The sequence below is a fragment of the Scyliorhinus torazame genome, chromosome 17 (assembly GCF_047496885.1).
Source record: "Scyliorhinus torazame isolate Kashiwa2021f chromosome 17, sScyTor2.1, whole genome shotgun sequence".
Lineage (NCBI taxonomy): Eukaryota > Metazoa > Chordata > Chondrichthyes > Carcharhiniformes > Scyliorhinidae > Scyliorhinus > Scyliorhinus torazame.
The window spans coordinates 61,361,502-61,381,655 of record NC_092723.1 but is presented as its reverse complement, the minus strand read 5'-3'; the positions used below and the strand labels follow the sequence as shown (position 1 = coordinate 61,381,655).

The window sequence follows — 20,154 nt, the reverse complement described above, 5'->3', positions numbered from 1 at the left end:
CCCTCCATGTCACTCACTATCCTGACTTGGAAATATATTGCTGTTCCTTCACTGTCCTTGGTCAAAATCATGAAACTCCCTCCCTAATAGCACAGTTGGTGTACCTACGCAGCATGGATTACAGAAGTTCCACACAGCTCACCACCGCCTTCTCAAGAGCAATTAGTGATGGGCAACAAATGTTGGCCTAGCCAGCGAAGCCCACATCCCGTAAAAATTAATTTCAAGAAAAGTGGGACACCAAGATGGGAAATTGGGAACAAGATGATCAGTGGAAATTTAACAAATAATTTTGGTGAATACAGAAGACGACATTGTGGAGGAAATAAATCCTGAATTAGTTAGATTGAGATATCATAATAAAAAGTAAATTATTAAAAAATTAAATGATAAGTGGCCAGGATTTAATTGCATAAATAGGTCACAGTAAGAAGTCTTACAACACCAGGTTAAAGTCCAACAGGTTTGTTTCAAACATTAGCTTTTGGAGCACTGCTCAGGTGAGGAAGGAGCAGTGCTCCAAAAGCTAGTGTTTGAAACAAACCTGTTGGACTTTAACCTGGTGTTGTAAGACTTCTTACTGTGCTCACCCCAGTTCAACGCCGGCATTTCCACATCATAAATAGATCCATTGATCTGAAGGGGAAAGTGGAATAGTTGAGATATTTAATTATATTCCAGGATTCTATCGAATGTGATGTGTGACAGGGGACTGAAGAGTGGCTAATATAATACAGGTTTTCAAAAGTGGAGGCTGCATTTACCCAAGCAAAAATTACAGACTGATTACTTTAATATCGGTAGTCAGAAAAATTTTGGAAGCTTTAAAAATGAAATTACTAAATGTCTAGATCAACAGGTCATAATTAGGAGTCATCAACATAAATTTCAGAAGAGCGCATTTGACAAACCCAAATGAGTCCTTCAATGGTATCAAATATGGTGGGTGGGCTAAATGCAGTAGATGCTTTGTACACAGACTTTCAGAAAGCCTTACTCTGGTTTCTCTTTAGATCCAAGAAATCTTTCACTGAAGAATTCTGGGGAGATTTGACAAGTTACCACAACAGTAGATTATTGGAGAAGCGCTATAGAATTTGGGTAATAAAACAAGTTACATTGAAGGAAGAGAATTCCTACAGTGCAGGAGGCCATTCAAGCCCATTGAGTCTGCACCAACCCTCTGAAAGAGCATTCTGCCTAGGTCCATTCCCCAACCCTTTCCCATAACCCCAACTAACATGTACATCTTTGGCCTGGCCAATCTACCTAACCTGCACATCTTTGAACTATAGGAGGAAACCCACAGACAGGGAGAACATGCAAACTTCACACAGTCACCCAAGTCTGGAATTGAACTGGGGTCCTGGCACTGTGAGGCAGCAGTGCTAACCACAGTGCCACCAGTTTCTCAGTCATCGGAAAGTGTCCCACAGGGTTCTGTTCTGAGATCACTGTATTTGGATGTAGAGCCAGACGGATTGATGTCCAAATTTGCATGCAATATTAAAATAGGAGGCATAATAAATAAATCTGAGAACCAGAGGGAGTTACAAGGGGATATTTTTAAAAAATTGATAGATGAAGTTGTGTCAGAAGAAGTGAAATATTAGATTCTGAAGTTATGATCACATTTTGACTGTTGGCTTCTGGGTGACACGGAAGAAGAGGGACTTGGGGCTCAGTGAATACAAGGAATTAAAACTACCACTTCAAATTGATAAGGCCATGAAATTGGTTTAATCAGAAGATATAGGAAACATAATAGTCAAGATATGAAGTTGAACTTAGTTTAAACCTTTAAAGCACCACACTTGGGAATAATTTGTGCACTTTTAGGTTCTACAATTAAAAGGATGTTAAAGTACTACAAAAGACATTGCCTGCTATGAAGAACACAAAAACAAAGGCAGACTGGAAAAAACTGATGCTGGTTTTAATCATAAAAAAGATTACGGGTGATTTTATTACAGTAAAGATCTGTGAGGGATCTAGAATCAGAGGATGTATAAATACGATTAAATGAAAAATATTTTGGATAGAGAGAATTCCTTTTAGAGAATTGAGATGCTGTGGAATGCATTTGTGAGTGAAGTAACAACCATCATTTGTTAATCAAATGTTAGATGACAGAATCTCTCATGTTGCAGAAGGGCAGTTTGTCAATGAAAAGTATTCCCAGCAAGAGCCCAAACAGGAAGAGTATTCTCAAGGAAAGTAGCCTCCGTTGCAGTGTATTTAGGATTAAATTTCCACAGCTTTGATCTGTTCACCCAAAGTATAAATTGTGATTGCCTTATATTCCTTTTATCATGTACTTAATTGTGCAGATGAGGGAATGATGGCCAAATTTTACACTGGACCGGAGGTTGGTTGGAAAGGGCTGATTCTCAAATAAAAGAATCTTGCCACAAGAAATACATTTTAAATAATATGTTTATGAGATCACTGCCAAGGAAAGCATGTCTTGTCCATCCATAATTGCCCTTCAACTGAGTGGCTTGTTAGGTCATTTCAGAGAGCAGTTGTGTTACATGTAGGCCACAGCAGATAAGAATGGCAATTTCCTTCCCTAAATGGCATAAGTGAACCATTTGGATTTTTACAATAATTGATGGTAGATTGTCATGGACTAACTTTCAATTCCAGATTTAATTGTATGTAAATTCCACCAGCTGCCATAGTGGGGTTTGAACCCACGCCCCTTGCACATTAGTCTAGGCCTCTAGATTACTTGTGCAATGATATTGCCACTACATCACTATCTCCCCATCTGTACTCAAGTGCATATAATAGTGTATCCCTAATATACTCATCATACGTGTTTACTGAGTTTAGAAGACTAAGCTGATAACCTCATGTGATGATAGGGTAATGATATTCAATATGTTGGGAAGTGTCCTGGATCTTTTGATTCAATTCAGGATGGCAGTGTATGGTTTCAGCATAAAGTAAATGCTGTACCAAACCTGCCATGTATTTTGCATTTCTTGTCATTCTTGCACTATGCTACTGACCTCATTCATTTGCTGTTTACCCATCTTCAGTTTAGTTTGTCTGACCTCCATTATGACTCTTACGCACTACTTCCCTTCCAATTTTGCTAGCTATACTTTCCTCTCCTCCACTCATTCCCAGAACCTATTTCCTCTTTTCCAAAATCTGACTCCTCTGCATTCTCATTCAGAGCATTTTATTGTTCCTTATTAGAACCCACACCATCTTAAATCTTCACATAAACTTCATGTAGAACAGAATTATAGACGATACATTATTTATTCCATGCTTTATCTTCTTGAAGGCTTGATGCAGCTTATTATACAGAAATGAACAAGACATGGTTGGCTGATGTTGTTTTAATACGAATGCAGTTTTCCAAGCTGGTGTAGGATCAATGTTTATGTCTTGTGAGTGACAAACTCAACCAGGCTGCTGGATTAAATGTTCAGTGCTTCAAAGATGTGCAATCTACATCACTTGGTTCACTTTCAAGTTCCTCGTCCAGAGCAGCATTAGCGTCTTGGGAAAAGATGTCATCCATAGCCTTACAGCTTAGTTGGATCTGTATTTGGAGAAAACAAAGTAAACGGTCATTAAAATTCTTAAAATCTTAAAGAACGGAAAACCCAAAACCAAATCTTATCATTCTTGGCAAATCCTGGTGCCAAGAAAATAAAGGCATTAGTGATTTAATAACAGCGTAAGAAGAATATAAAGGGCTCCGAGTTATTTCACATGATACGAGGCTGATAGATGCAAGGATTCAAAGTGAAATAAAGCTGGAGCAGTCTCAAACCAGGCCCCAATGGATGAAAGTCGACAGCAAAACAAAACATGTCCAAGTTAGAACCCCTAGAACCAATTCAAGAAATTGAAGTGGCACATGGTTTGGAAGAGGTAAACGTTACAGTGGAGGTGGTGAACAAGAGAAATTCCATAGCTGCTAATGACAAGGACAAGAGACTCCAGGGTGCACAAGGGCTAGAGATGGAGGAAGAATGTTCTTTGGGATTGTAGATTGATTGGAAACTGGTGGGGTGAGATTACAGGTAAGGATGTGTGGTCACGAAAAAATTTCAACACGAGGACGAGAATATCACACTTGAGACATTGGAGGATTGGGAGCCAATACAAATCAGCAAGCACAATAACAATGGGTAAGTGAAACTTACTGCGAGATGATACAGGCAAGAATTCTCAGAGTATGAAGTGGAGGCCAGCTGGGTGTACAGTGGAATATTGGAATTTAAAGGTGACAAAGGCATGGATCTAGTTATAAAGTGAGTATCTTGATAGAATGTTAGCAAAACTGGAGGTTTCATAAGTAATTTAACACTTTTGTAATTGCTCCGGTGTCTCGATAGCAGCATCGATGTGTTCCACTCCACACGTACAGTAAACGTCGTTGGCATATCATTAGTGGGCCTGGCCCGGTATTCTCTGGGGCCTCCGCGATCCTCCAGGGAAAATTCCGGATGAGGTTCACTTGTGCTTTCAAAAACCGTGAAACAGGCGCCGTGTCTGGTGATGGGGAGGGTAGATACGCAAAGTGTCCAACATCGTCAGTGTGCTGACAGTTGTGCCTCTGGCCAAGGGGCTTCTGCCAGGGCTTGGAGGGGGCCGTGGGATTGGGGTGGTGGGCATAAAAAACCATTGCCACAGCCTGCCAGGTGGCTGCACATGTCACTGATTGCCTACTGCGAACCTTGCGCAACGGGCCACATGGGTGCCCCCCGGCCACCCATCCGAGGTACCTTCTGGCCCCAGTCAACCCATCAACTGAATGGGCATGCTCCAGCGCAACCAGTGCAGTCTTGTTGGCTGGGATGAATGTGTATGAGAAGTGGAATGCTAATATGCGGCTGCAGCCTGTAGAGTGTGAATCCCGGCCCGTTGAATCGGACACCGTTTTCCATTGGAATCGATCGTGTTCCACGTGATGCCGGTGCTATCCCCTCAACAGTCGTTGAATCGGCACCAGTTTTGTTGTCATAGAACTCCACGATCCTGCCCCAGGGTCAACAGCTAGTCTCAGAAACAGACAATCCGGCCGATAGGATTTTGATGGGAGCGTGACAGGGTAGATGCAGAGAGGATGCTTCCCTTCATGGGGAAATCTAGAACAAAGGGACACAATTTAGAAATGAGGGGTCTCCCACTTAACATGGAGATGAGGAAAAAATGGATTTTCTGAGGGCCTTGGAATTCTCTTCCCCATACAGTGGAGGCTGGGTCAACGGATATATTCAAAGTTGAGTTAGATTTTGATCAAACGCATGATGGATGAGTAGGCAGTAAAGTGGAGTTAAGGCCACAATCACATTAGCCCTTACGTGATCTTACGGACAGAATAGGCCCAACGAGCCAAATGGCCTATGCCTGCTCTTATTTCTTATGATTTTATGCATATTGACCATATGATACACTCAAACATTTGGTTAACATTAAAAATTCAAAGTTAAAGGAAACGATCAAAGCAAATTAGATGTTGCAAATGGCACTTAAGAAAGAGACCTTAATCTCTCGGACCAGGATTCAAATTCAACCAATTGTGACAGGGTGGAACTCTACTTTCTCTCTGTTGCGAGGATCTTGCGTTAAGTGAGTTTAACATGGAGCCTGAAGAATACAAGTCCACATTACTAAATCGGCAAGATTACGCAAAGGCCACAATTGTGGAAGAAATTATTATATTCACATTATTGCATTTGGGATTTCACCTTTATATGCAGTAGCACAGTGGAGGAAACTTTATTCTGCATGGAGCCAATGCTAGAAATATTGACATGGAATAGTGTCACCAGTCCAAATATCCCTTCCCTTTGATTTGGAAACATAATTCAGAGAGCTCTATTGTTTTGATCAGCTTTTCCATTTAATATTGTGCTCTCATGACAGTATGTTACTGAAAAATACCATAGTATAGTAAAAAAGATTGTATGTGAATTATCATTAGAGCTTCTCTATCAATGCAATTCGACATTAAAAACTTTGCACTGCACCTTTATAAAAATTATGAATTTCAGTCTCAAGCAATTACATTGAGAAACAGATTCACTTCAAATATTTAAATCCCATTACCATACATTAAATTACACAAAACATTGTAATACTTTCCAGAACAGAGGAACAGAAAGATAAGGTTAATATTTCTTACAATTGTTATAGCAGAGAAGGATGCTGTTTTGTCCATGCTGGTTCTCTTCAAGAGAAACTCAGTTCACCCACTCTCCCAACCTTTCCCCATAGCTCTGCAAATTTTCTTGTGCTTATCCAAATCCCTTCTGAAAGCCCCAATTGAATCCGCCTCGATTACACTTCCAAATCTGCACTATTCGTTGCATAGACGTTTCCCCTCATGTCACGTTGCTTCTTTGTCAATTATTTTGAGTGTTCTGCTGAGAAAGTTCGGAGATTCTCGATCTTGATGCACTTAGTTCAATAAACTCCACTTAATGAAAAATAAACATCTATACCACCCATGTACGACTGAAATCGACTTTCAACATTGTTAGTTTGGTGCTACATTGTTAGCCTGACACATCCAATTACTGTGCTATGCCATGGTTACTTGTCTGGATGGGACTTTGTGGCTACGTAAAGATCTACAACAAATAAATAATTTTTGAGACTGATTTCTCTAAAGCTCGCCAGCAGCAATGGAAAATTTTCAAATGAAAACAGGTTCCTCTTAAAAAGGGAGTGACTTTCTTCTGTTGGTTTACATAGGGTGGCTCAGCCCCAGAACTATGAAAACGTACATAAACACCCATTAAATATACATCATTTGTATTAACTTCTCTTCAGGTTTCTTCCTCTTGTCAAGAGTTGTGCCAGTTGCTTCTACTGCAAACAACCGCATTTGATATTAACTAAAAAGAATAAAAATTGGAAAATGGTTTTGTTGGTAGCTAGCGACAGATGCTACCAACAAGATCGAGAATCTCCGAACTTTCTCAGCAGAACACCCAATGCTTTACTTCAGTTGTAATGTAGGAAACACTGCAGCCAATTTGTACACAATAAGGGCACAATATGGTAATGACCAGGTCATCTGTTTTTGTGATATTGAGTGAGGTATAAATACTGGCCATGCCACTAGGGAAAACGCCCCTGTTCATGCCATGGAATCTTTTAAACCTACCTGAGAAAGTAGATGGGGCCTCAATGCCTCATCCAAGAAATTACACCTTTAACAATGCAGCATTCCCCTCAGTACTGCAATCATTATGCGCTTAAGTCTCTGGAGTAGAACTTGAAGCTACAACCTTCTGAATCAAGAGGCACAAAGTAATATAAAAATGTCACCCCAGGGTTGTATTTACATCAATATTGTGTAATGGTAAGAGGCTTTATCCATTCTAACAGAACCTTCCGCCCCCAACCTCCTCCACATGTACCAATATATTCTTCTGTTTTGCCCTGCTGTCATGAAGACAGTAGCCCATTCTGGATCAAAATTTTACAAAAGTCAGCAATCCTTTGGAAGCTTTCATGCGGCCATTCCTTACATGTGAACCTATTTGAATGGGAACAGTAGCTAACCGTTTTCCTTTCCTAGCCCTGATCCCGCTGGAGCGAATTACAGAACACTTACTGCTGTAGCAAATACATCACATGTAGATCCTTGCACCCAGTGCGAATGGTAGGTGCACTTGCCCTGTAAGTTATCAAGCCATATAGTTACACTATATTCAATACTCAATCACTGCAAATAACACAACTGTTCATTCTTATATCGAAATGTCATCATGGAACCATGCCTTGGCTGGTGAACACAATGTCATCCAGTACGGGGGGCTACAATAAACCTCTTCTTCCACCATAGTGTGGATCATTAAAAGTGGTTACACCACATTGTTTTTGAGTACTTTGCTCAGTTATGCTCTCTATACTACTGCAAGAATATTGAAGCACTGGCATGTGTACAAAACAGGTTAAAAGGATGATACCAAAGCTGAGGTCATAACCATCGGTAAAAACAAAACCACTTGGGGTTCTCTTCTCTAGAAAAGAGAAGGCCAAGGGGTGACCCGAGAGGTCTTGGCAATTTTGCAGTTTGATAGCCCATTTATTTACCCATTAAATCGAGCATCATACCCCACTGACCTGCTCTATGCTTGCCGGATTTAAACATGGCAGCAGGGGAGAAGATGAAGGGTTTCCTCTCCTTTATCAGTAGCGAAAGTGGCCGTACATCAGCATGCCAAATTAAACTTTTTTTAAAAAGAGGTGGAAAATAGTCAATTTTGAGATCTCATTCTCAGTAATAAACCACAATTGTCATCAGCAGTGATCAGTCCTGCATTTTGTTGACGCTACTGTTCGAGTTTTGGGATTTCTCAAATGATTATGTTCTTGGAAGATGCTCATTTGGAATACATGTTGCATACTACACAAGCGCACAGAGGAAGCTTTTTCAAAAAGCACACCTTTGTCAAATCAGTCCTTTAAGGACCATAAAAATCTAACAATATCCAGATTAAGGAACTGAGTAGCAGGATAAGCAAGATTTCAAATCCATTCAATTGATGTGAAAGTTTCTTCATCAATGGATAAATCAAATATCAGTTGTAACCAAGCTCATAACAGTGTATGGAAAGGCTCAGTAAACCAAGGTCCACCACACTAAGAAAACAAAAAGGGACGGTCAATAGAGAATTAAAGGTGCTATATTTAAATGCGCGCAGTGTACGGAACAAGGTAAATGAGCTTGTGGCCCAGATTATGACTGGCAGGTATGATGTGGTAGGCATCACAGAGACGTGGTTGCAGGGGGTTCAGGACTGGCATTTAAACATCCAGGGATTCACAACTTATCGAAAAGACAGAGAGGTGGGCAGAGGGGGCGGGGTTGCCTTGTTAATTAGGAATGAAATTAAATCAATAGCACTAAACGACATAGGGTCAGATGATGTGGAGTCTGTGTGGGTAGAGTTGAGGAACCACAAAGGCAAAAAAACCATAATGGGAGTTATGTACAGGCCTCCTAACAGTGGTCAGGACCAGGGGCACAAAATGCACCACGAAATAGAAAGTGCATGTCAGAAAGGCAAGGTCACAGTGTTCATGGGGGACTTCAATATGCAGGTGGACTGGGTAAATAATGCTGCCAGTGGACCCAAGGAAAGGGAATTCATTGAATGTTTACAGGAGGGCTTTTTGGAACAGCTTGTGATGGAGCCCACGAGGGGACAGGCCATTCTGGACTTAGTGTTATGTAATGAGCCAGACTTGATTAAAGATCATAGAATTTACAGTGCAGAAGGAGGCCATTCGGACCATCGAGTCTGCACCGGCTCCTGGAAAGAGCACCCTACCCAAGGTCAACACCTCCACCCTATCCCCATAACCCAGTAACCCCACCCAACACTAAGGGCAATTTTGGACACTAAGGGCAATTTATCATGGCCAATCCACTTAACCTGCACATCTTTGGACTGTGGGAGGAAACGGGAGCACCCGGAGGAAACCCACGCACACACAGGGAGGATGTGCAGACTCCGCACAGACAGTGACCCAAGCCGGAATCGAACCTGCGACCCTGGAGCTGTGAAGCAATTGTGCTATCCACAATGCTACCGTGCTGCCCGAGATCTTAAAGTAAGGGAACACTTAGGAGGCAGTGATCATAATATGGTAGAATTCAATCTCCAATTTGAAAGAAAGAAGGTAGAATCAGATGTAAAGGTGTTACAGTTAAATAAAGCTAACTACAGGGGCATGAGGGAGGAACTGACGAAAATCGACTGGGAGCAGACCCTAATGGGAAAGACAGTAGAACAGCAATGGCAGGAGTTTCTGGGAGTAATTGAGGACACAGTACAGAGGTTCATCCCAAAGAAAAGAAAGGTTATCAGAGGGGGGATTAGGCAGCCATGGCTGACAAAGGAAGTTAGGGAATGCATCAAAGCAAAAGAGAAAGCCTATAATGTGGCAAAGAGTAGTGGGAAGTCAGAAGATTGGGAAGGCTACAAAAACAAACAGAGGATAACAAAGAGAGAAATAAGGAAAGAGAGGATCAATTATGAAGGTAGGCTAGCCAGTAACATTAGGAATGATAGTAAAAGTTTCTTTAAATACATTAAAAGCAAACGGGAGGCAAAAGTAGACATTGGGCCGCTCCAAAATGACGCTGGTAATCTAGTGATGGGAGACAAGGAAATAGCTGAGGAACTAAATAAGTACTTTGCGTCAGTCTTCACAGTAGAAGACATGAGTAATACCCAACAATTCAGGAGAGTCAGGGGGCAGAGTTGAAGATGGTAGCCATCACGAAGGAGAAAGTGCTAGAGAAACTAAGAGGTCTAAAAATTGATAAATCTCCGGGCCCAGATGGGCTCCATCCTAGAGTTCTAAAGGAGATAGCTGAAGAAATAGTGGAGGCGTTAGTTATGATCTTTCAAAAGTCACTGGAGTCAGGGAAAGTCCCAGAGGATTGGAAAAAGGCTGTTGTAACCCCCCTGTTCAAGAAGGGAACAAGGAAAAAGATGGAAAATTATAGGCTAATTAGCCTAACCTCGGTTGTTGGCAAGATTCTAGAATCGATTGTTAAGGATGAGATTTCTAAATTCTTGGAAGTGCAGGGTCGGATTAGGACAAGTCAGCATGGATTTAGTAAGGGGAGGTCGTGCCTGACAAACCTGTTAAGAGTTCTTTGAAGAGATAACAAATAGGTTAGACCAAGGAGAGCCAATGGATGTTATCTATCTTGACTTCCAAAAGGCCTTTGATAAGGTGCCTCACGGGAGACTGCTGAGTAAAATAAGGGCCCATGGTATTCGAGGCAAGGTACTAACATGGATTGACGATTGGCTGTCAGGCAAAAGGTAGAGAGTTGGGATAAAAGGTTCTTTTTCGGAATGGCAACCGGTGACGAGTGGTGTCCCGCAGGGTTCAGTGTTGGGGCCACAGCTGTTCTCTTTATATATTAACGATCTAGATGACAGTACTGGGGGCATGTTTGGGGACTGTTTGCCGATGATACAAAGATAGGTTGAGGGGCAGGTAGCATGGAGGAGGTGGGGAGGCTGCAGAAAGATTTAGACAGTTTAGGAGAGTGGTCCAAGAAATGGCTGATGAAATTCAACGTGGGCAAATGCGAGGTCTTGCACTTTGGAAAAAATAGAGGCATGGACTATTTTCTAAACGGTGACAAAATTCAGAATGCTGAAGTGCAAAGGGACTTGAGAGTCCTAGTCCAGGATTCTCTAAAGGTAAACGTGCAGGTTGAGTCCGTAATTAAGAAAGCAAATGCAATGTTGTCATTTATCTCAAGAGGCTTGGAATATAAAAGCAGGGATGTACTTCTGAAGCTTTATAAAGCATTAGTTAGGCCCCATTTAGAATACTGTGAGCAATTTTGGGCCCCACACCTCAGGAAGGACATACTGGCACTGGAGCAGGTCCAGCGGAGATTCACACGGATGATCCCAGGAATGGTAGGCCTAACATACGATGAACGTCTGAGGATCCTGGGATTCTATTAATTGGAGTTTAGGAGGTTGAGGGGTGATCTAATAGAAACATACAAGATAATGAATGGCTTAGATAGGGTGGACGTAGGGAAGTTGTTTCCATTAGATGGGGAGACTAGGACCCGGGGGCACAGCCTTAGAATAAAAGGGAGTCACTTTAGAACAGAGATGAGGAGAAATTTCTTCAGCCAGAGAGTGGTGGGTCTGTGGAATTCATTGCCACAGAGGGTGGTGGAGGCCGGGACGTTGAGTATCTTCAAGACAGAAGTTGATAAATTCTTGATTTCTCGAGGAATTAAGGGCTATGGAGAGCGGGTAAATGGAGTTGAAATCAGCCATGATTGAATGGTGGAGTGGACTCGATGGGCCGAATGGCCTTACTTCCGCTCCAATGTCTTATGGTCAAAGTCAGTGGAATAATTCTGTCCATAATTCTACAATAATTTGCAATCTAACTCCAATTGCCCATTCATATGATGTAACAAGTGCAATAAGGATGATCTTAAGAATTAAATCAAGAGCTTAATTTGCATCTAATCTGGTAATACTTGGTATTGGAATGGTCTGGATATTGAGAAAAAAACAGCTGTCTGCACACAATGCCAATAAGTCTTAGCACAATGAAAAACAGAATTTGATCCATCTTGTTTGAGGGTAGGCAGTGGGGGATGGAGGAGAAATATTAGTGATTCGAACAAGGTTTGTTCTAGTATATTTATTCGGATTTTGCATTTTTGCAAACAATGCAACAGAATTACAAAATGCTTACATCACCATAAAGCAAGGGGAAATGGCTCAATATATGCGAATAGAGGGGAATAGGAAAACAACATTAGAACTGGCTCATTCAAGCATTAAACATACCCGATATCTCTATGACCCCCACCAGAGACCAGGGGAGAAACAGGATGAAGCCATGAATACGTGGTAAAACAGTGCACACCCTCCCACGACGCGTCTTCTCACAATTACAAGTGTTCAGGATAACTTTTCCACGCCATGTTTGAGCACTCCCCAATATATATCTCCCTCAACTCACCCAAAGCACCAATGACACACCACAGCCTCCTCTCCTTGGATACCAAACCTGTCTGCACCCACCCAAGGACCAATCACAGATTATTTATACCCACCCTTACAAAAGAAAACAAAGAAAATACACGAAAACCCTAGCTCGAAATAAGAGTTACATATGTAACACAATGCAACTTGACACCACTTTAAGGTTCAGTACAGAAGCAACACCATTCTATACATTTGTACAGAGAGGGTCAACATTCGAAATATGATCAAGCCTTCAGGGCCTCCCAAGAAAAACAGAGGGGAAAAAGAACTAGAGGTGCCAGAAGTAAATTACAGGATAATAAAGTATTATATTTCTCTCCCTGAAAAACTCCCGAACTGATCTAAAGATATCAACCATCACCCAGCATTGTCCACCTGTGTCCACCATCACAGGAAGGATACTAAGAACAATCTCGCTCTTCAACAGACCAGCCCAGGATTAACCAAACCCACCTCAGGATGTGCTACCATACATCCTTAACAGCTCTAAAGAAAAAAGTAAAGACCCAGAACAAAAACTCCAGCCTCAAGGAAGAGTCTTAAGGAACCCAGTCCTCCCCAGGATACATAATCTGCCAATGTCTCAAATCTGTCAATGTCTTGAAGGACAGGCCCTGACCAGGGAAAGTGCTCTTCCAAATGCCAGAACTCTCTCATGTGCCGCCACCATTCTCCAAATACCTCGCAAATCTTCATCCAGAACATTTTTAATGGTGGCCATCATCCAGATATACACAACACTGCCGAGGCAAAAACCCACTCATCAGTAACAACACCACTGCAAGATTGGCGTCCCACCCCAGCCCACTCTGACCGAGGACAAGGACTTTCTACAATTTATCTAGGCTCCTCCTCGTAATACACCAACCGGGATCCTCCAGGGACTTAGCGTAAGACATGTATCCCAAGAAAAGACAAATAGGAAATGTGCACCAGGATAAAATAAAGGATTACAAGATGAGCAGAGCCAGAGCTCACGGAAATGCAGCCATTCCTGTGCTCACATCACGTGACTCCCGACTCAGAGTTATTGTAAATTATAATTACACCAGGTGTCGTTTGTGATGTGACAACATCCATCCAAAACAACAGCTGATGGCTGCAACACTATTAATATGGGCTTGAGCAGCATCTGAATACTGTCAAGTACTGTATTCAATATTTCTTTTAATGGAAAGGAAATACTGGATACAAATATTTTGCTCCTCACTTGAATTGTATCCTTTTTCAGAGACTTCAATGCTTGCTTTAATCTTAACAGGAAGTAGAAAGGCTACCACAGAGCGTGGACAAATTGAGGAAAGGAACCTTAAAAAATATGTAGCACAAAATATATTTTATTTATCATCCAAGTAAATTTCAAGTATCTTTTGTTGCGTGGTGCATTTCAGAGCTCTATAGCCGCACGCTGAATTAGCAGGTTTTCAGGTTTATTCAAAATGTGCAAAGCAGTAGTTTGTTTTCGCTTACTCCATCACAGTACAGCTTCTTCTAATGATTTGGACTGTGGGAAGAAAGAACCCTTAACCTCCCTGAAGGACTACAAAGCACCTAAACAGTACAATTGTTTTACAGTTAATAAGTCATGGATTAACTTCCTTGGCTCCAGCTGCGTAGGGTTTGCCTGGTTTTGGCCAAAAATCTCTCTCTCTTGGTACTCTATTAAATGCCATAGATTTAAATACAATTGTTCTGCTTTGAATATTTCAAAAACATATAATATTGTCTTAATCCAAACCAAATATTAAAACATGAATTAAGATGTTGTGAATCCAGTACAACTTGAATACATCTCAAAGTTAGAGAATATTTCATCAAGTTATTGTACTATCAATAGAGCAATTCCAATCTTCCAACTTCTTAAATTTCTATTGATGTGACCTTTAAAAATACACGGTGAAGGTCATACTGCTCCACAGCCAAATGCGTATAAATGTTATTTGCGATTCTCCATTTTGATAAAAACACAGACATGATGAAATTGGTGGAATATTACATTAAATACCAGTCATTTAAATCTTAACTTGATCACTAAATATTTTTACATGACACATACATCCTCTTTGAACGACTTTTGTATCAATCGGCATCACTTTTCCAAATACCTTTCACCCGCCTTTGAGCAATACAAATGCAAATAAAATACAGCAAATTATAGATTTCACAACAATAGAAGGAAATACCAGCCGGCCAATATATATTTTGCTCATTTTCATACCTTAACCTCTATCTTCAATTAGGAGGACAAAATGTTTAAGAGACCTATGGACAAGAAATTCCAAGATTTTCAAGGCAAGAAAAAAAAGACAGAAAGGCTATTCTTAGAAGTAAAATTCAATTAGTAAATCAAAATATGCAAAAATGTAAAAGTTGCAATATATATGAAACTTTGATAGTTTGAAAAATGTTACATTTTCTTGACAGCTGTCGATACTTATATTTAATAATCTTCATTTTATTTGGAAATATAATTCTGAAGAGAAAAGTTGCATAAAGAAAACATTGTACATTTTATTTCAATAAAGTGGTTTGCACAAAAACAAATTGTACACCTAAAACCATGTAACAAGTCACAAAGATCACATCTCCTGCAACAGAAATTTGAGTCAGCAAATGAAGAATGCCAAGTTACTTCATCACAGTTAGTTGTGATTAGTTAATTAGACAGATAGAGATGGAAAAAATGGTGGATTAGGCAAGTAAATGGTAAATGAAATTCAATGTGTGTAAATGTGAGATGGTCTGATTTTGTATGAAAAATAGAAGTAATTATACTTTTGGGGAAGACTGGGTGATGTAGAAAGTGACAGGGAAAAAGGACATTCAGACTCAAAAGGCTTTGGAAGCAGCATCTCCAGTGAACAATTCTTTTATAAAGCTAATTGAATACTGTTTTTTTTAATGGCATGCAGCACAGAATGAAGTTCAAAATGCTGAATTTTTGTAAAACCTACACAAAAATCACAATTGGAGCATCTTATGTTCCACACAATAGGATGTTGAAGCAGGAGAAGAAACAGTGCAGGTTCACTACAGCGCTGTCTCAGTTTGAGGGAACAAAATTTAAATATTGGGGCTCTATTGGTTAGAAAAGATTATGGGTTATTTGATTAAATTGTTTCAGATTCTTAAACAATGGGAAACAGTAGAGAGAAAGAGTATTTTACAGTGGTTGAGAGGGCAAGAATGAAGAATCATAGATGCACAGCAAAATGCAAGAGCCTTGAGACAGAGAACAGAAGTTCTTATTTAACCGAGTGCTGTGCAGCTGTGGACTGTGTTACTGGATAAGTGATTGAAGCAGAAACCATGTTATCATTCAGGAATAGATTAGAAGATTGAAGGAGATGGGAATAAGGAATTATGACAACAGAGCACATGGGATTAAGACTGCTGCTCTTGCGATGGATAAGCAGCAACACAAATTGGTTGGGTCGATCAGCAATGTTGCAATTTCTATGCAATTCTAAGAAGGTTTGGTACTTAACCCTTGGATAAGGAACTAATATTTGAGATAAATTTAAGTGGCGGGTAAAAAAAATTGTCTAAGAACAAACATAAATGGGAAAGTTGACTTAGGTAATTTTAAGAAACTTGTAAAGTTAACTCAACATTTATTTTCTTTTAGGCAACCAAATTTCTCTCAGGATACCAAAGATAAATGGATATTTTATGTTAAATGTTTCTTGGAAAACAGAAAAGTAGCAAAACAAAAAGCACTGAATGGTTTGTCTATAATTTTCCTCTGCCCAGAGAGATCATTTTGAATTCTGACATCATTTTAATTGCTCCCAGTAAGGTTTTATAAGGGGAAGATTACCTACCTTTGATGTGGTGTTCCTTATCCTTTATCCATAACCGTAACTTCCGCACAAACTCCAAATAATATCTTTAATACACTTCAAGCAGGAGAAATCAGTAGATCAATGTTGCTCCATATATTGTGCACCGCAGCTAACACCCTTTCTTAACCCTACATTACATAAAAGAACTCCGGCTGCACATTTTCTAACATTTTTAATGGAGGCGGCCCTGTAGTGTAAACTATGATTATGTAACAAAGGAAAGACAATCAAATCTAAAGCTCTGAAAATTAACCAGGTATCTCGAACAAATATTCAACCAATAGATGTCAAACTTTCAAGATCTTTCAGGACCTCACAAAAGGCAAAAATGAAGTTTCTTGTTGCGATTTATTTGGGACTACAGAAAAATCCGATCCACATGGGAAATTTAGGATATGGTGCACGATTAAAAAAACATTGGACTAAAACCAGAGGAAATAAAATACTAACAAAAATGTAGTGTCAAAGTACAATAACCAAGTGATGCAAAAGGTCAATGTCCAGTTCCATGTGCATTTACCCAAGTGAACTGAATGTAAGTGAACAGGAGAAAATGTAAATTCATTTGATGAAATTCACAAACAGAAAACCATAAAGAGCGGTGGGAGCAGAAAATACTGTCAATTTGAAGGGAGATTTAAAACAACTTCAACAATTGGTTAGGTAAATTAAATTCAATAGACACAACTATGACATATTAAAGGAAACAAAATTAGTTCAGGGAGACATAGAAAGGGATTGGGAGTAATAATGGATTTAATGTTGAGAGTGTTAAAAAGAAATCCCAAAGCATAACAATAATTTTTAAAATTACAATCAAAAAATTAAAGTCCAATTCTATAGAGACTATGCGGAGTCTTTATAACCGATTACTCCAGTCACAAAAGAGCATTATGTACTGGAGCTAAACATGATTTTAAAAAACAAACATTCCAATTTTTGTTGCCATATTGTTCGTCCTTATTTTTCGTTCCATTTAATATCTTACCTGTATTTTTCTCAGCCTTTCAAATAAAATTGAAGAGCACTCACTTACCTGGTTTATATTCTCTTCTTGCTAGCACTACCTGTTTTGGAATGATGAACCAGCTCTTCTTAAAAAGGTTTAAAAATTGAAAATTAGGATTTTGTTGGCCAATAAAATCCAAGACACAGGACGTTGACATAATGATTATAGATGGGGCCAGCTCAAATTGAGAAACCCAAGGTTGAAAAATATGTGGCAGTGGTTACAAAAATGAATAATTGCAGACAAGATGTTTAAAAGCTAGATATTGATAATATCTATAGAGTTATGGACATTAGAATGAAACATAGTCATAATTTATAAGGACTGAGTTTTCGTTTTAGCTGATGGCCAGATTATATCAGTTGATAACAAAGGCAAGTTCCAAATCTATGCATTAGATTAAACAGTAATTGGACAAGAGGTTTCAGCCACTAGATCTAGAGCTCCGATGCTGACATAGGCTGATGCTTCAAAGAATTTCTCCCAGTGGAATCTGTGTTTGATCTGAGGAAGCAGTTGGAAGAAGAAATCATGTCTTTGTAGCTTTTTCTCAAAGTTGGTATTCTCCAAATTGGTATTCTGAGAATTGGAACTCATATATTAAAAATATGGGACATATGTTAAGGCAGTTTTGATCTATGAAAAATAAAAATGTTAAATGCTTAGCACTGCTGCCTCACAGCGCCATGAACCGGGGTTCGAACCTGGCTCCGGGTCACCGTCTGTGTAGAATTTGCACATTCTCCCTGTGTCTGCATGGGTCTCACCCCCACAACCCAAAAGATGTGCAGGGTAAATGGATTGGCCACATAAATTGCCCCTTAATTGGATAAAAAGAATTAGGTACTCTAAAAAAAAATTTAAACGTAAAGAATACAAGCATACAAGAAATCACAGGTTCAAAAGACTGACATGAAATTTTTTGGAGGCAAGATTCAAATTCAGCAATTGTTTTTGGAGCTGATCTTTCATGCCCTTTCCAAGAATCTTAAACCATAATGTAATCTACTGTGGTAATTGATGAAGAACTGTAAAAGCCAAATAAACTTCTAATTAAAAATCACATTGAAGGACATAATATGCATTTGTGGAACGTGCTCCAAAGCAGGTACTTTTAGGTCAGTTTGTCCCCGATATTTCTATTTCAAAGAAACAGTCAGCAGATAAACCACTAAATCGCCGGTTTGAAATCAATTCCTGGCTTTCGCTGTTTCTAGATTGATATACATCACATGCAGGTACAAAATATTTAAGATCAAGTCTCCAAGGAAGACAGATCTATCTTCTTGCAGTCAGGATAGAACGAAGCCAGCAGCTTTATACTGTCGCTCTGGCCAACTCCAAGGACGTTTGGTATGCGAGGTTAGCTCAATGAGAAAATGTCTGATTCTTTTATGCTTTATGGGGTATGCCAAATTTTTAATCAATCATTTGAGCTGTCTTTTTCTATGCTTATGGTTGATTGGTCAGTAACGAAATACAAAGAGAAGCTAGTTGTCCTGGCTTCATTAGGCATGCTCTGTACAGAAGTGAAACAAGCTTCAACAGATGAATCCAGACTTCTGGTGACGGTGATGTGCTGAGTGGATGCACATCAGGTGGCTTTCCTCCCAACCAGAACCACAAAAGACAATTTCAGAAGAATATGACCTAAAAATCAATAGAAAACAACCCCAACGGAGGAAAAGAAGCAACGGAGGGGAAGATGCCGGCAAATGGGAGCTCAAGAGGCCGATGAGAGGGCAGAAGTGTCGGAAAGGGCCACGAGCATGGGTGGACAAGCCAGTGGACCCACATGGCGAGGGGGAGGCCCCGGCCGCCCAAGAACGGGGGAGACCGGCGACCCGACCACCAGCCTCCCCCTTCCCACCAGGAGACGGATGGAAGACCTTCCTAAAGAAGGAGCTGGCCGCCATGAAGGTGATTAGAATCGAGATCCAGGTGGTGGTGAAGAGGTGTTGGAGGTGATGGTCTCCCTACAACGTACGATCGATGGTCTGGGAACGAAAGTGGAGGTGCAAAAGGCGACGATCCAAGACCTGGAAAAAGCCTCAAAGGACTAGAGTGACAGGATCGTCACTCTGGAGGCAGAGGTGAAAAGGTAGATGGCGGCCCAGGGGAGCTTGAAGGGAAAGATCGAGGTCAGGAAAACAGGTCTCGGCTGCAGAACATACTGATAGTGGGCCTGCCGGAAGGCATCGAGGGCAAGCACCTGACAGACTATATCGCCCAAATGCTGGACAACCTAGTTGGGAGGGACAGCTTCCTCAACCCCCCAGAACTCGACAGGTCGAAGCCCAAGGCGGGGGAGCAGCCGAGAGCGATCATAGCGAAGCTGCACCGATACCAGGACCATGAAAGGATCCAACGGTGGGCTAGACAAACGAACACATGGGAAGGACATAGAATCCCCCATCAGGATAGTCATGTGCAATGTAAGGGAACTTAACGGCCCACTGAAAAGATCCAACGGGGCCGGGATTCTGCGATATCGCAGCCAAGTGTTGACACCAGCGTCAAAACTGGCGTGAGTGACTACGTTGTCAACGGGCCCCCAGGCCCAGTAATTTTCCTGTTCTTCGGGGGCTATAACGGTGGGGGAGTTCTGTGCGCTGCTCCGGCGCCGAAAGCTGGCTCTACACGGCCGGCGAGTGTAGACGCCCGACGACCATCTCCGCGTCGGCGCATGCGCGTGGTTGTTGTCTCCACGCCAGCCCCCGCGCAACATGGCGGAGCCCGACAGGGCCTCCCCCCCCAC

General features: G+C 40.8%; 1 protein-coding gene across 2 annotated transcripts in view; it reads right to left on the bottom strand.

Annotated features, from left to right (window-relative positions):
• Window positions 1–3,257: 3,257 nt before the first annotated feature.
• ilrun (inflammation and lipid regulator with UBA-like and NBR1-like domains) overlaps window positions 3,258–20,154 on the bottom strand; it is a 135,567-nt gene continuing 118,670 nt past the window's right edge. For both annotated transcript variants that reach the window (XM_072480505.1, XM_072480509.1), the window contains one exon: window positions 3,258–3,562. In XM_072480505.1, the coding sequence (XP_072336606.1) occupies window positions 3,446–3,562 (117 nt within the window). In that variant the 3' untranslated portion in view covers window positions 3,258–3,445. The remainder of the gene's footprint in view (window positions 3,563–20,154) is intronic.